The 13,734-nt window shown below is 42.3% G+C and overlaps 1 protein-coding gene across 4 annotated transcripts in view; it reads right to left on the bottom strand.

Annotated features, from left to right (window-relative positions):
- cep83 (centrosomal protein 83) overlaps positions 1-13,734 on the bottom strand; it is a 56,585-nt gene that overhangs the window by 31,050 nt on the left and 11,801 nt on the right. For 3 of the 4 annotated variants that reach the window (XM_072241016.1, XM_072241017.1, XM_072241018.1), the window contains 3 exons: positions 11,948-12,098; positions 3,550-3,642; positions 3,314-3,445 (listed from right to left, as the gene is read on the bottom strand). In XM_072241016.1, the coding sequence (XP_072097117.1) occupies positions 3,314-3,445; positions 3,550-3,642; positions 11,948-12,098 (376 nt within the window). Of the gene's footprint in view, positions 1-3,313; positions 3,446-3,549; positions 3,643-11,947; positions 12,099-13,734 lie in introns of those variants that run through there. The other variant, XM_072241019.1, reaches the window with a different exon arrangement.

Genomic DNA, 13,734 nt, shown 5'->3' on the forward strand with positions numbered 1-13,734 from the left:
TCTGCAGTTGGTGTCCTTGTATAAGCCATGCATAGTCTTACACCACCAATTTCCTCTGCAGATCTGGGAAATTTCTAGGCCAATGCCTTTACATTTTTTCACTAAACTACTACAAACTTCAAAATTAACAATTCCAGTCATAAATACAGCTCATCTTTTTCTAAAAGGACTTTAAAGAGAGAAAAAAAGCAAAGTTTAATGACCCCCGTCATTCCCCTCTACAACAAGCTTGAAAAAAAAATGCACCAATTTCTGATTGTACAGATCTGTTGTGTTGGTGCCTTCAACTCAAAACTACACCATAACATTCAGGGTATTTTACTACTAACACAGAACATAGCACAGTGCAGGCTCCTCAGCCCAGAATGTTGTGCCGAGCTTTTAACCAACTCTAAGATTATTCTAACCCTTCCCTCCTACATAGCTCTCTACTTTTCTATCATCGATGTGCCTAAGAGTTTCTTAAATGGCCCTAATCTATCTGCCTTCGCCACCTTCACGTTCCACGCACTCATCACTTAAGAAACTTATCGCTCACATATCCCATCCCCCATACTTCCCTCAAATCACTTTAAACTTCTCCGCCCTCCTATTAGTCATTTCCACCCTGGGAACAAGCGTCTGGCTGTGCACTCTATCCACATCTCTTATCATCTTGTACACCTCGATCGAGTCACTTCTCATCCTCCTTCGCTCCAAAGAAAAAAGCTCCAGCTTGTTCAACGTACACTCATAAAACATAATCCAGATGGCGTCCTGATAATGCAACAGACACAATGCTGGGGGATCTCAGAAAGTCAGGCAGCATCTACTGAAATGAATGAACAGTCGACATTTCAGGCCGAGCCCCTTCATTAGAACTGTAAAGGAAGGGGGAAGGTGCCAGAATCAAAAGGTAGGAGGGAGGGGAACGAAGATAGCTAGAATGTGAAGTCAAGTGACTGGGAAAGATAAAGGGCTGGTGAGGAAAAGATAAGAAAGGAGAGTGGACCATAAGGGAAAGGGAAGGAGGAGGGAACCCAGGGAGAGGTGACAGGCTAGTGAGAAATGGCAAGACGCCAGTATGGAATTAAGAGGGGTGGAAGAGGAAAACATTTTTTTTAAACCAGAAAGCGAAATCGATCTTCATGCTATCAGGTTGGAGGCTATTCAGACAGAATATAAGGTGTTGCTCCTTGGCACAAGAGGAGGCCATGGACAGGCATGTCAGAACAGGGATGTTTAGTCACTGGGAAATTCAGCTTTGGCAGATACTCGATGAAGCGGTCCCCCAATTTACGACAGATCTCATCGATGTAAGGGAGGTCACACTGGGAGCACCAGATACAACAGATGACCCCAGCTGATTTGCAGGTGAAGTGTTGTCTCACCTGGAAGAACTGTTTGGGACCCTGAATGGAAGTGAGGGAGGAGGTGAAAGGACAGGTGTAGCACTTGGACCACTTGCAGGGATAAGTGCCGGGAGGGAGATTACAGTGGAGGGATGAATGGACAAGGGAATCATAGAGGGAGCGATCCCTGCGTAAGCTGGGTGGGGGGTGTAAAGATATGCTTAATGGTAGGACCCCTTTAGAGATGGCAGGAGTTGCAGAGAATGATCTGCTGCATGAGGAGGCTCATGAGGTGGTAAGGATGAGAGGAAATGTATTAATGGTAAGGCATCCAGAAGATGGGATGAGCATGGATGTTTGGGAAATGGAGGAGATGTGGGTGAGGGCAGCGTCAGTAGTGGAGGAAGGGAAATACCATTCTTTGAAGAAGCAGGAAATCTCCGATCTCCAATGACCTGGAAAGGAAAACTGCATAGTGGGAATAGATGTGACAGAAGTGAAGGAACTAAGAAAAGGAAATAACATTTTTACAGAAGATAGGATGATAAGAGGTATCGTCAAGATAACCATGAGAATTGTTAGGTTCATAAAAGTTGACAGTTTGTCTCCAGAAATGGAGACAGAAAAATCAAGAAAGGGGAGGGAGGTGTCAGAAATGGACCAAGTGAATTTAAGGGTAGGGTGGAAGTTGGAGGCAAAGTTGATGAAATTGACGAGCTCAGCATTGGGAGCATGAAGCAACACCAATGCAGTCGTTAATGTAGTGGAGGAAGAGATGGGAAGCATTAACAGGGAAGCCTTGGAACACAAAACTATTCTACGTGGGTGCCCATGGTTACACTGAGGCTGGTCTGACCAGGATTTTATAGAGCTGCAACATTACTTTGTGAGTCTTGAACTCAATCCACCAACTATTGAAAGCCAACACATCATATCTTCTTAACCAATCTATCAACCTGTGCGGCAACTTTGAGGTATCTATAAACGTCGACTCCAAGATCCCTCTGTTCCTCCACACTGATAAGAATCCTGCCATTAACCTTGTATTCCACCCTTAAATTCAACCTTCCAAAGTGAATCACTTATTGGTTGTAATGAAGTAAGACTTGCAATGAAATCACTCACTTCTGAATGCAAAAGAGCACCAGTGACTCAGGAACAACCTGCTTTCCAACATGAATGCAAAGTATAATCAGAATGCTTACGTCACTAATAGGGTATTTTCTCTAATGCTGTTGTGGGTGCACTATCACTACATTGAATAACATAGTTTGCAAAGTCCAAAATTACCTTAATCTCAAGCAACCTGGAAGAGACAGTAAGTGCAGATTCACTAACAACACCCTGAGAAAAGGAAATAAAACATCGGGTCTGATTGAGCTAAGAAATAGTTTGCTTGAAAAAAAACTAATCTATATCTGAACTGCAAAAATAAAGGGTCTCGGCCTGAAACGTCGACTGCACCTCTTCCTAGAGATGCTGCCTGGCCTGCTGCGTTCACCAGCAACTTTTATGTGTGTTGCTTGAATTTCCAGCATCTGCAGAATTCCTGTTGTTTGCGTTGTAAAAGGAAAATCTGTTTTGAAAGAAAAAAAGTTTTTTTTTTAAAGTCTGAACCTCTTAATAAAGCCCCCCTTTTTTCTCTCACTTAAGGAGGAACTTCAACATAGTGGAGACTGATGCTTGAAATTATTAATGACAGAATAATGTGACCACAGATCGTTTGATCCTTAATAACTTCCCCTCTGAACCCATGAGCAAGGAGAATTTAAGACAGCAAAATTGTGAAAACCAGCTTCATGAATTGCAAGAGGAAACAACATGGAAGACAACATCAGGCAGAAAGAGAACGCAATGATGAATACAGAAATCCGGTGGCATCCTACAAATCCAACGTTATGGGCATGCAGAGTCAGGTTTATGGTAGAGTGACCAAGCAACACAGGAGTTCATAACAGGAAGTTAACATCTACAATTCTTACCTCAGCTTCAAATTTGATCACTTTCTCATTCAGGGTACGTTCATTCTCTTCCTTTTGATGCTCCATCTCTGATTTTAGGAAAGTGTTTTCGTATCGCATTTTATTATATTCCGCTCTGTATCTTTCAGCTTCCTAAAACATTAAATGGTCTCCAGTTTCATATAATAAATTTAAACTATTTTATTGAATTAATCATGCTGTTAAAAAGGAAGAATTGTCCTTCGCCTTATTCTCACCTCTTCTTGTTTTCTGAAACGCTCTCGCATAGGTGCCTCTAGATCTTGTTGTATTTGTGATTTTAATATCTCCAGTTTTTGAGGTGTCACTATCTGGGCAGCAAAATATAGAAGGAATATAGAGGTCATCAAATAAATTACAGAAATAAACCTATCTTAAAAGAAATCTTTTGTTTCCAAACATTGACTGACTTATGTGTAACACAGATTTAAAATGAGCTTCCATTCAAGGACAGTCATAAGCATTCCAGATACTGGCATTACCTTTGCTATTCTTTGAGGATCAGGAAAACTTAATAGGTGTGCACACAGGTACACCATTGTATAAATTCACGTGTTCTACCATTGAGACAATAAAGGTACTTGTTGGTAATTACTGATTCTCTCTGTGCCTCCCTAACCGTTATTACCAATAGTTAGATCCTTGTAACACCATGGAGCTCACCTGTTGTCAGGTCAATTTCAAAAACAGAATCAAGATTACAAAGGATGGGGGCTTACAACTTGACACATTCCAACAATCTCCCACTATTTACTGATGTATTACAGAACAAAATGAACCCATTTAGCCGATCAGATCCATCTTGACACCATATTCCCAATACTTCCATTCCTCTTCTCTTCTGCAGCTCTCCAACTTTTTCTCTTCAGTATGCTGAACAAAAGCTGGGAGGTCAATTGATAACTGTAAATTACCCTTTTATTCTTTAACTGCTTATTTACATTAAATGGTCCTTTACAGCTATCAAGTTTGTATTTTATATCAAGTTTTTGGGAGGTGCAACAAGCCAGTTAGCACCCATGCAAGCTCCAACCAGACAGCACCCACCCAAGCTCAGATTCAAAACTAGAGTGGCAACAACATAACACTTGAGCAGTGTTTTGCTGTTCTTCTTTGAAAGACTCTGAAAGCCCCCAGCAAACCAAAATTGTCACCACAAGGTTTCACTCCAGTACAATAACTCATGTAATAACTGGAACAGTTAGGGTATTTTCCATACTTTTTAGTTATCTACGAAATTGTTTTGCCATTCTGTAAACCATGTGTTGTTTGTGGATTCCACCAATAGGATTAGCATACTGGTTTACAATCTGTCAGTAATTAGTTTTATAAAACATTCTTAAAACATTTTTAAAAAACTCTAATGACCAATGTTACTGCGCAACCTCACAGAAGTATGAGCTCTGAAATGAAAAGTTACTTGACGTCACATCAGCTCTGCTGCCCATATAAAGAACAGCAAATTACATATTTATTTGTTAGAATTTTTTGGATGCAACAACAGCAGTCATTACAATTCAACAATGAAATTGTGTTTCTGAAATCCAAATATGCATATTATTCAAAAAATGTTAAGGTTATTGATTTACAATATACTGTATCAAGGAAAGTACAAATCAAGAGCAGTGGTTCTCAACATGGCTCATGGTGGATTTTGTAGGGGCCACAAATAAAAAGCAAGAAACTGGGGACCACAGGAATTTCTGCATGGGCCCTGATAAGTTTACTGTTTTAATGAAATATCACTAATATAGATAAATAGATAAACAAATGTCATTTAATTGGAACCCTGAATGAAATGAATGGGAAAATGTGCTAGAATTTGCAAATGAGATAGGGGGATGAGTATATGGGTATGGGTAGGAGTGGGGGTATGGGTATATGGGTAGGGGTAGGGGTATATGGGTAGGGGTATATGGGTAGGGGTAGGGCGCGTGCGCATGCAGCATGTCAATTCTTCCCTCTATTTCTGATTAACCAAGCATAAATCATCATTCACACCCTGCAGAACAGCCCACTGAGCCCCATTCCACATCTACCCCAAATCTCTGATTATACAGTGAGCAGGCTTACTTATTCAGTAAGTAATAAGTCAGTCTATGGACACTCTGATGCAATCTTATTGTGCTGCAGAGAGATATAACAGCTCAAGTAAAATTCAAAAGCAGCAAGCAAAATCTTCGGGTAACATGATATTCAAAATAAGTTTCCACAACTCTGGGAGGAAGAAAAGTTTTTATTTTAAATTGGATTTTCCACCTCTTATCCAGTTGACCATGGCTTTAGTTAAGCTTGTCACTTGTTATATAAAAGCTTGTAATCGTCTTGATGTTGTGAAAAGAAGGTGATTATCTTTAACCGAGTGGCAATCCAATATTCAAAGACTCACTAAATCAGGGGTGGCCAACCTTTTACATTCCATGCATCAATTTTTTCAATCACGAGTTCAGATACGCCATAAAACTCTTGAACCCCCATTCAATTCTTGTAAAGATATGTTAACATAGAACTCATGCATGAAAAAAATTGACGCATGGAATGCAAAAGGTTGGCCACTCCTGCAGTAGATGTATCGGTCACAAGGATCTCACTACATACCCAAAGTAACAATAAGTGCTTTTTCATTGCTGGTTGGAAGAATATTACATAAATTATAAACAAAGTATCCTATTCAGAGCTTTCAAATAGTTTTATTTTTCATATACACATATGACATTATATTTAATGTATAATACCCATCTGTTAAAACACAAATATTGACTACATATTAGAATAATTAGTACAAAAAAACTTAGCAACTAAGAGAGACTATGGAGGGTGAGGGCCACAGAGCTAAATGCAAGTCACAAGTGGGCCACGAATAGAAAAAGGTTGAGGGCCACTAATAAAGAGCATTTCCATTAAAACATTTAACTATAAACATTTTGCAGTCTACCCAAAAACCCTACTCTACACCTTGATCATTGGATGTTCTAGATTTACCCTTTTCACGTTTACCACAAAAAGAGTACCTTTCAGAGTCTATAGATATCCCAAAGACAAATTTATTAAGTACCTAAGCTGTGTAACATAGGGAAACACAGCAATCATCCCATCGTCATCTTCCATCTTAAAATAAATTTTGAATTTATTGAGGATGTGACAAAACACATTGATGATGGTAGAGCATTAGACGTAGTGTATATGGATTTCAGCAAGGCATTTGACAAGGTACCCCATGCAAGGCTTATTGAGAAAGTAAGGAGGCATGGGATCCAAGGGGACATTGCTTTGTAGATCCAGAACTGGCTTGCCCACAGAAGGCAAAGAGTGGTTGTAGAAGGGTCACATTCTACATGGAGGTGGGTGACCAGTGGTGTGCCTCAGGGATCTGTTCTGGGACCCCTATTCTTTGTGAGTTTTATAAATGACCTGGATGGAGAAGTGGAGGGATGTGTTAGTAAATTTGAGTTTAAGAGCCGAAAGGTAATGTTGCAGCTATATAGGAATCTGTTCAGATCCCACTTGAGTACTGTGCTCAGTTGTGGTCGCCTCACTATAGGATGTGGAAAACATAGAAAAGGTGCAGACGAGATTTACAAGGATGTTGCTTGAATTGGGGAGCACGCCTTATGAGAATAGGTTGAGAGAACTTGGCCTTTTCTCCTTGGAGCAACAGAGGATGAGAGGTGACCTGACAGAGGTGTATAAGATGATGAGAGGCATTGATCGTGTGGATTGTCAGAGGCTTTTTTGCAGGGCTAAAATGGCTAGCACGAGAGGGCACAGTTTTAAGGTGCTTGGAAGTAGGTACAGAGGAGATGTCAGAGATAAGTTTTATAAGTTTTGTTTACGCAGAAAGTGGTGAGAGTGTGGAATGGGCTGCAGGCAACAGTGGTAGAGGCAGATAAAATAGGGTCTTATAAGAAGACTCCTGGACAGATATATGGAGCTCAGAAAAATAGAGGGCTATGGGTAACCCTCAGTAATTTCTAAAGTAAGTACATGTTCGGCACAGCTTTGTGGGCTGAAGGACCTGTATTGTGCTGTAGGTTTTCTGTGTTTCTATGTTTCTAAATGATCGCAACACACACAAAACGCTAAAGGTACTCAGCAAACCAGTATCTGCTGTACCTTCAGCATCTTTTCCAGCATGGTTTCATTTCCAAATAAACTCAATGCCTTTAATGCTCACTTTGACTGACAGAAGATGGAGGTACCTTCACAAAACTCCATAACCCCTGGTGACACTGTGACCCCCCACCCCCACCCCAGATGGCGTACCTGGCCTAAGGTGAATACTCGTGCTGATCAACTGACTGGAGTGTTTACAGACATCTTCAAGTTCCTGCTTCAAGCATGTTATCAATAACACCAAGTGAGTGATAACTTACCTCAAGGTCTCCATTGGCACAGGAATCCATCATAATGAAGTGTTTAAAGCATGTCTACTCTCCTACCTGGAACCACTCCAATTTGCATACTGTCACAATAGTTCAACATCAGACATAAAAGTTGCTGGTGAATGCAGCAGGCCAAGCAGCATCTCTAGGAAGAGGTAGTTGACGTTTCGGGCCAAGACCCTTTGTCAGGCTTGAAATTCCAGCATCTGCAGATTTCCTCGTGTTTGCAAGTTTAACATCAGATACCATTTCAATGGCTCTTCATTCAGCTCTGGAACATCTGGACACCGTATACTGGGATGCTCTTCATTGATTCAACACTATTATTCCCTCAAAACTTAACACTAGGCTCCAACGCCTGGGCCTCACTGAGCAACTGGATCCTTGATTTCTTCACTGGCAGACCCCAGTCAATACAGACTGGCAACATTTCTTCTACACTCACCACCAGCGCAGGTGCACCGTAGGGTGTGTGCTTAACCCTCCACTCCGCTCATTTCATACTAATCATTGTGTGGCTAAGTACACTCCAATACGGTATTTTGAAGTGGCTGATGAGCCCAATGTGGGAATGGCAGAGTCTTCCAGAGTTGGGACAGTTGCTGATGGGATGGTTGGTGGTTATTTGTGAGGTGGTAACACTCGTTCCACTGCTTACAGAGGGTTCTGTATGATCACTATCCAATGCTATTCTGAATGTTCCTTCAATATTGCCAGCTTTGAGATTTTCATGAGCCAGAGGTTTGGAGGAGTCAGTGTGAACTTTTGAGCGCATCCTTGATTTTTTTTCCCTCTGTTCACCCAGGAATCACCTCCTAAGGCAGTGCTTCGAATGGAGTGTCTGTTTCAGGAGTCTGAAGGCAGCTGGTTAGAACATAGAAACATAGAAAATCTACAAGCACAATACAGGCCCTTCGACCCACAATGCTGTGCCGAACATGCCCTTACTTTAGAAATTACCTCGGGTTACCCATAGCCCTCTATTTTTCTAAGCTCCATGTACCTATCCAGGAGTCTCTTAAAAGACCCTATCGTATCCACCTCTACCACTGTCGCCGGCAGACAATTCCACACACTCACCACTCTCTGCATAAAAAACTTTACCCCTGACATCTCCTCTGTACCTACTTCCATGCATCTTAAAACTATGCCCTCTCATCTTAGCCATTTCAGCCCTGGGAAAAAGCCTCTGACTATCCACAACATCAATGCCTGTTATTATCTTATACACCTCTATCAGGTCACCTCTCATCCTTCGTCGCTCCAAGGAGAAAAGGCCGAGTTCACTCAACCTATTCTCATTAAGGCATGCTCCCCAATCCGGGCAATATCCTTGTAAATCACCTCTGCAACCTTTCTACGGTTTCCACATCCTTCCTGTAGTGAGGAAACCAGAACTGAGCACAGTACTCCAAGTGGAGTCTAAACAGGGTCCAATACAGCTGCAACATTACCTCTCAGCTCCTAAACTCAATCCCACGGTTGATGAAGGCCAATGCACCGTATGGCTTCTTAACCACAGAGTCAACCTGCGCAGCAGCTTTGAGTGTCCTATGGACTCAGACCCCAAGATCCCTCTGATCCTCCACACTGCCAAGAGACTTGTGATATGACCCGTCTACAACCACTCTTTGCCCTCGTGGGCAAACCAGTTCTGGATCCACAAAGCATGGTCCCCTTGGATCCCATGCCTCCTTACTTTCTCAATAAGCCTTGCATGGGGTACCTTATCAAATACCTTGCTGAAATCCATATACACTACATCTACGGCTCTACCTTCATCAATGTGTTTAGTCACATCCTTGTTGTCAGGTCACTTGTCTGAGTGCTACTGGTACCACGTAACCCAGTACTACCCGTCGCACGGTCGGTGACTAAACCAGCTCCCCCACTAGGCTTGCCCGGTGAGGAGGGTGGCTAGACACCCTGCAGGATGAAAAACAAGACCTGTCAAAGGGTGGATGAACCCTCTCGTAGGGTCAACGGCCATCTAGCAAACACGTGCTGTGAAGCACGGAAAGGGCACCCCTTGCATCGAAGCTTGGTCTGGCCATTCACTGCAACAGAATTTCCCCCAGCTGTCTTGGACCCCACCATGCGGCTGGATCCAGGATGGGATGTCGAGAGGGTGGGTCTGGACCTGTGCAACCCCCTACTCACCTAAAATCCATTCACGCACACGCTGTCCCAGCGATTCTAGTTTAAACTCTCCCCAATAACCTTAGCAAACCTCCCTGCCAAGATGTTGGTCCCCTTCGGATTCAAGTGCAACTTATCCTTTTTGTACAGTTCACGCTTGCCCCAAAAGAGGTCCCAATGATCCAGAAATCTGAATCCATGCCCCCTGCTCCAATCCCTCAGCCATACATTTATCCTCCACCTCACTCTATTCCTACACTCACTGTTGTGTGGCACAGGCATTTATCCTGAGATTACTATCCTTGTGGTCCTGCTTCTCAACTTCCTTCCTAACTCCCTATAGTCTGCTTTCAGGACCTCCTCCCTTTTCCTACCGATGTCATTGGTACCAATATGTACCACGACCTCTGGCTGTTCACCTTCCCACTTCAGGATATCGTGGATGCGATCAGAAACATCCTGGAGCCTGGCACCTGGGAAGCAAACTACCATCTGTGTTTCTTTCCTGCGTCCTCAGAATCGCCTGTCTGACCGCCTAACTATACAGTCCCCTATCACTGCTGCCATCCTCTTCCTTTCCCTACCCTTCTGAGCCACTGGGCCAGACTCTGTGCCAGAGGGACGGCCACTGTTGCTTCCCCCAGATAGGTCATTCCCCCCCCCAACAGTACTCACACAGGAGTACTGATTGTTAAGGGGGACAGCCATCAGGGTACTCTCTGGTATCTGACTCTTGCCCTTCCCTCTCCTGACTGTTACATACTTATCTGTCTCCCAAGTCCCCAGTGTGACTACTTGCCTATAGCTCCTCTCTATCACCTCCTCAATCTCCCTGAACAGATGCAGCTCATCAAGCTGCAGCTCCAGTTCCCTAACACGGTCCCTAAGGAGCTACAGCTCAATGCACCTGGCACAGGTGTGGCCGTTTGGGAGGCTGGGAGTCTCCCGGACATTCCACATCTGACACCCAGTACAGAACAACGGCCTCACAGACACACTTCCTGTTTCTATTCCTCACAGGTAACTTTCCTCGCCTCGACCTATTATCGCTGAAGCCTGAATGAGCCAAAGCCCTACCACTCTGTCTTAGATCACGCCATCATTGGTTCAAATTGTCCAAATGAGAACAACTAGAGTCTTGATGTTTTGAGTGATGGTCTTGGAGAGGATGTTAACACAGCTTCACAAATCATACCGATAAATTTGCAGGATTTTGTGGACACAGCGCTGGTGGTATTTTTCCAGATCTTTGAACTACTTGCTCTAGGTAATTCAGGTCGCAGAAGCATTTAGGGCAACAGGGTTCACTGCTACCTGGTTGACTCTGAGCTTCCTGACAGGTTATTTTCTAGCAAAACAAGAAAAAGGCTGCTAATGATCTTGTATTTCTTATGACATACTGGCTTATCTCATGATGTAAATGCATAACTTAATTTCTTGTATGCACAGTTTTCACAAGCATCTAGTAATGAAAAATACAGTTGATTTGTAAAAATTAGTTCAATTTTATTTTAAATTCAGATTTATTTATCACATTTACATCAAAACATACCGTGAAATGCATTATTTGCATTAATAGCCAGTACGCTCAGGTGTGTGCTAGGGGCTGCTGCAAGTGCAGGTTCCCATATTCATGCTCATCTAACTGAAAACTCTTCCTGAATCAATCAGCTTTCAGACCCCACCATTCACCAGACAACTGTTTGAAACTAACCTATATCACTCACAACTCTTGGTGTTAATTCTCACTTTATCATGGGTTTCAGATAAACACATCTATGACTTTATTGAGACTGCCTCTTTCCATTTCCATAAGTGTCCACTGTGACCTTCCTTAACTTTCTATCACTTCCTTGATGTTTCGTTTGGCTGTGGTAACTAGAATCAGGGTCACGATTATCCTTCACCCCTTAAGACACTCCACTAAATTCATCTCCCTGTACTAATTTTTGATCGTTTGCTCTATACCTCTTATCATGGTTGGACATCAGTTTATGTCTAAGTACGCTCTCTTGAAACACCTTGGGATCTTTTGCAATCTTAAATGTTTGAGATTGTTGATTAGAATTTTTTTTGATGAGAACTATAACGTCACCTGCATTTTCAGTTCCTCTTGTTCTCTTGTTTTATCTAATAATTCCCCACGAAGTTCGGCAAGAAGAAGTTGGAATTTCTCGTGAGTGGTTTGTTTGTCCGTCTCCATTCGTCTTAGCTCATTCTGGACTTTTGTATATTCATTCTGCAACCTGCAGCAGTAGCAAACCATTTTTTACATGAGTCTTGCAAATCCACATACAAAAGGAAATTCACAGTTCTGTAATCCATCAGAATGAAGTATTTATTCTACTAATATTTCCTCTGTATGCTCATTACAAAGGACATGTTTTTAACCTGAAGGTGTTCTTTGTCTAATATTATAAGCAGCTCCAAATTTCCTCACCCTTTTCATCTGGGCAACTGAACTATGTTTCCGCTCTGCTTCCTATATCTAGCCACTTTTGTTGTTACACGGTGTCTAAAACTATATCATACTAGTCCAGCCAGAGTTACTGTATAAGATTCCTCTGATTTTCCTGCTACACCATATTGTTTCGGAGTACAAGCCACAAATACACATAATAGTGCTCTGCATCCAGGAGCAATTTAGAACTATTTGCTTAGAAATTCCAGTGCAGTAAGCCAATAATCAATAGCCCTCTGTGCCTAGTTTCAGTTATGACCCATGTCTTATATTTTTGTCTATGAAAATATGTTGTTTTTCCTTCCTCTTGCAAGCCAGACCCAAGAAGTAGGCCACAGGCTCAGTCTGGGTGATTTTGGAGCCCAGCATTTGGTGGGGTTGTGCTGATATGATCAGGAATGCACACTACCCCATGTTGAATTAGGTGGAGATGAGTTCCTATCAGAAACATGGTCTGACCCATATCAGCAGTGGAAAGGAGTGAATAAGATTGGAAACAGGCATATTAATGTTGGTGGGGAAGTTGGAGTAGAAGTGGAAATTAGAGATGAGGAGCTTGTGGAAAAATAGGGAATCGGAGGCCAGGAACATGTACAGTATGGGGGTAAGAACTAATTATTCTAACAATTTCCATGATGTGTGCAATATCGGTCAAGTTCTCCTGCAAATGCTTCCAAATTCTTTAATCACAGACAACATGCATAATTGGCAAGTCTTGTAGGTCACCCATACTTGTTCTTTTTAAACAATTCAGACTCTTCCAGCCAAAGATGAAAATATTATGGGAAATCAGGATGGCGTGCAACACGTTCCAATGATCATGTTTAGCTATAAGTTCCATAACTACTTGCTAACTAAGTACACATGTGTGAGATATAAACTGGGAGATGGGGGATTTAGAGGTGTAGTGTTTATGCACTCTGGTGTGAGTGAGCTGCACTGAAAGGGAGAATGGCACGACAGCAGCAGCAGGGCTGAGGGCTGACAATGGACCAGAGGAGTGGGTAGTGGGGGGAATGACATGGTTTTGGTGGTAAACTGATGAAAGTAAGAGACTGACAGCAACACCAGGACCAGGGTTCAGTTTGCTGGGCGTTTTATCTTTACTCAAGAGGGTGATACAAGTCCTGCATTGTCCCAGAAAGGCTGCACAATAGCACAGAATAGTATCTAACCCAGAGCCCTCAAAATTCACCCACTGATCTAACAGCAGAGATTAGATCAGGCTATTTAGATAGCTCAGTCATTAATGTGAACATTTTAATAAACAGGAATGGTTAAGCTGGAATAGTAAAATCATCATTATGCACACTTCCTTATCTGCCAGAGAACATTTCAGCAAAAGCAGTTTTACACATTTTTGTTCAGGTGACCAATGATTTGTAGGTATATTTCAATTGGAAAGTCATTTTTCTCAAGGT

The sequence above is a fragment of the Mobula birostris genome, chromosome 23 (assembly GCF_030028105.1).
Source record: "Mobula birostris isolate sMobBir1 chromosome 23, sMobBir1.hap1, whole genome shotgun sequence".
In the NCBI taxonomy this organism is placed as follows: domain Eukaryota; kingdom Metazoa; phylum Chordata; class Chondrichthyes; order Myliobatiformes; family Myliobatidae; genus Mobula; species Mobula birostris.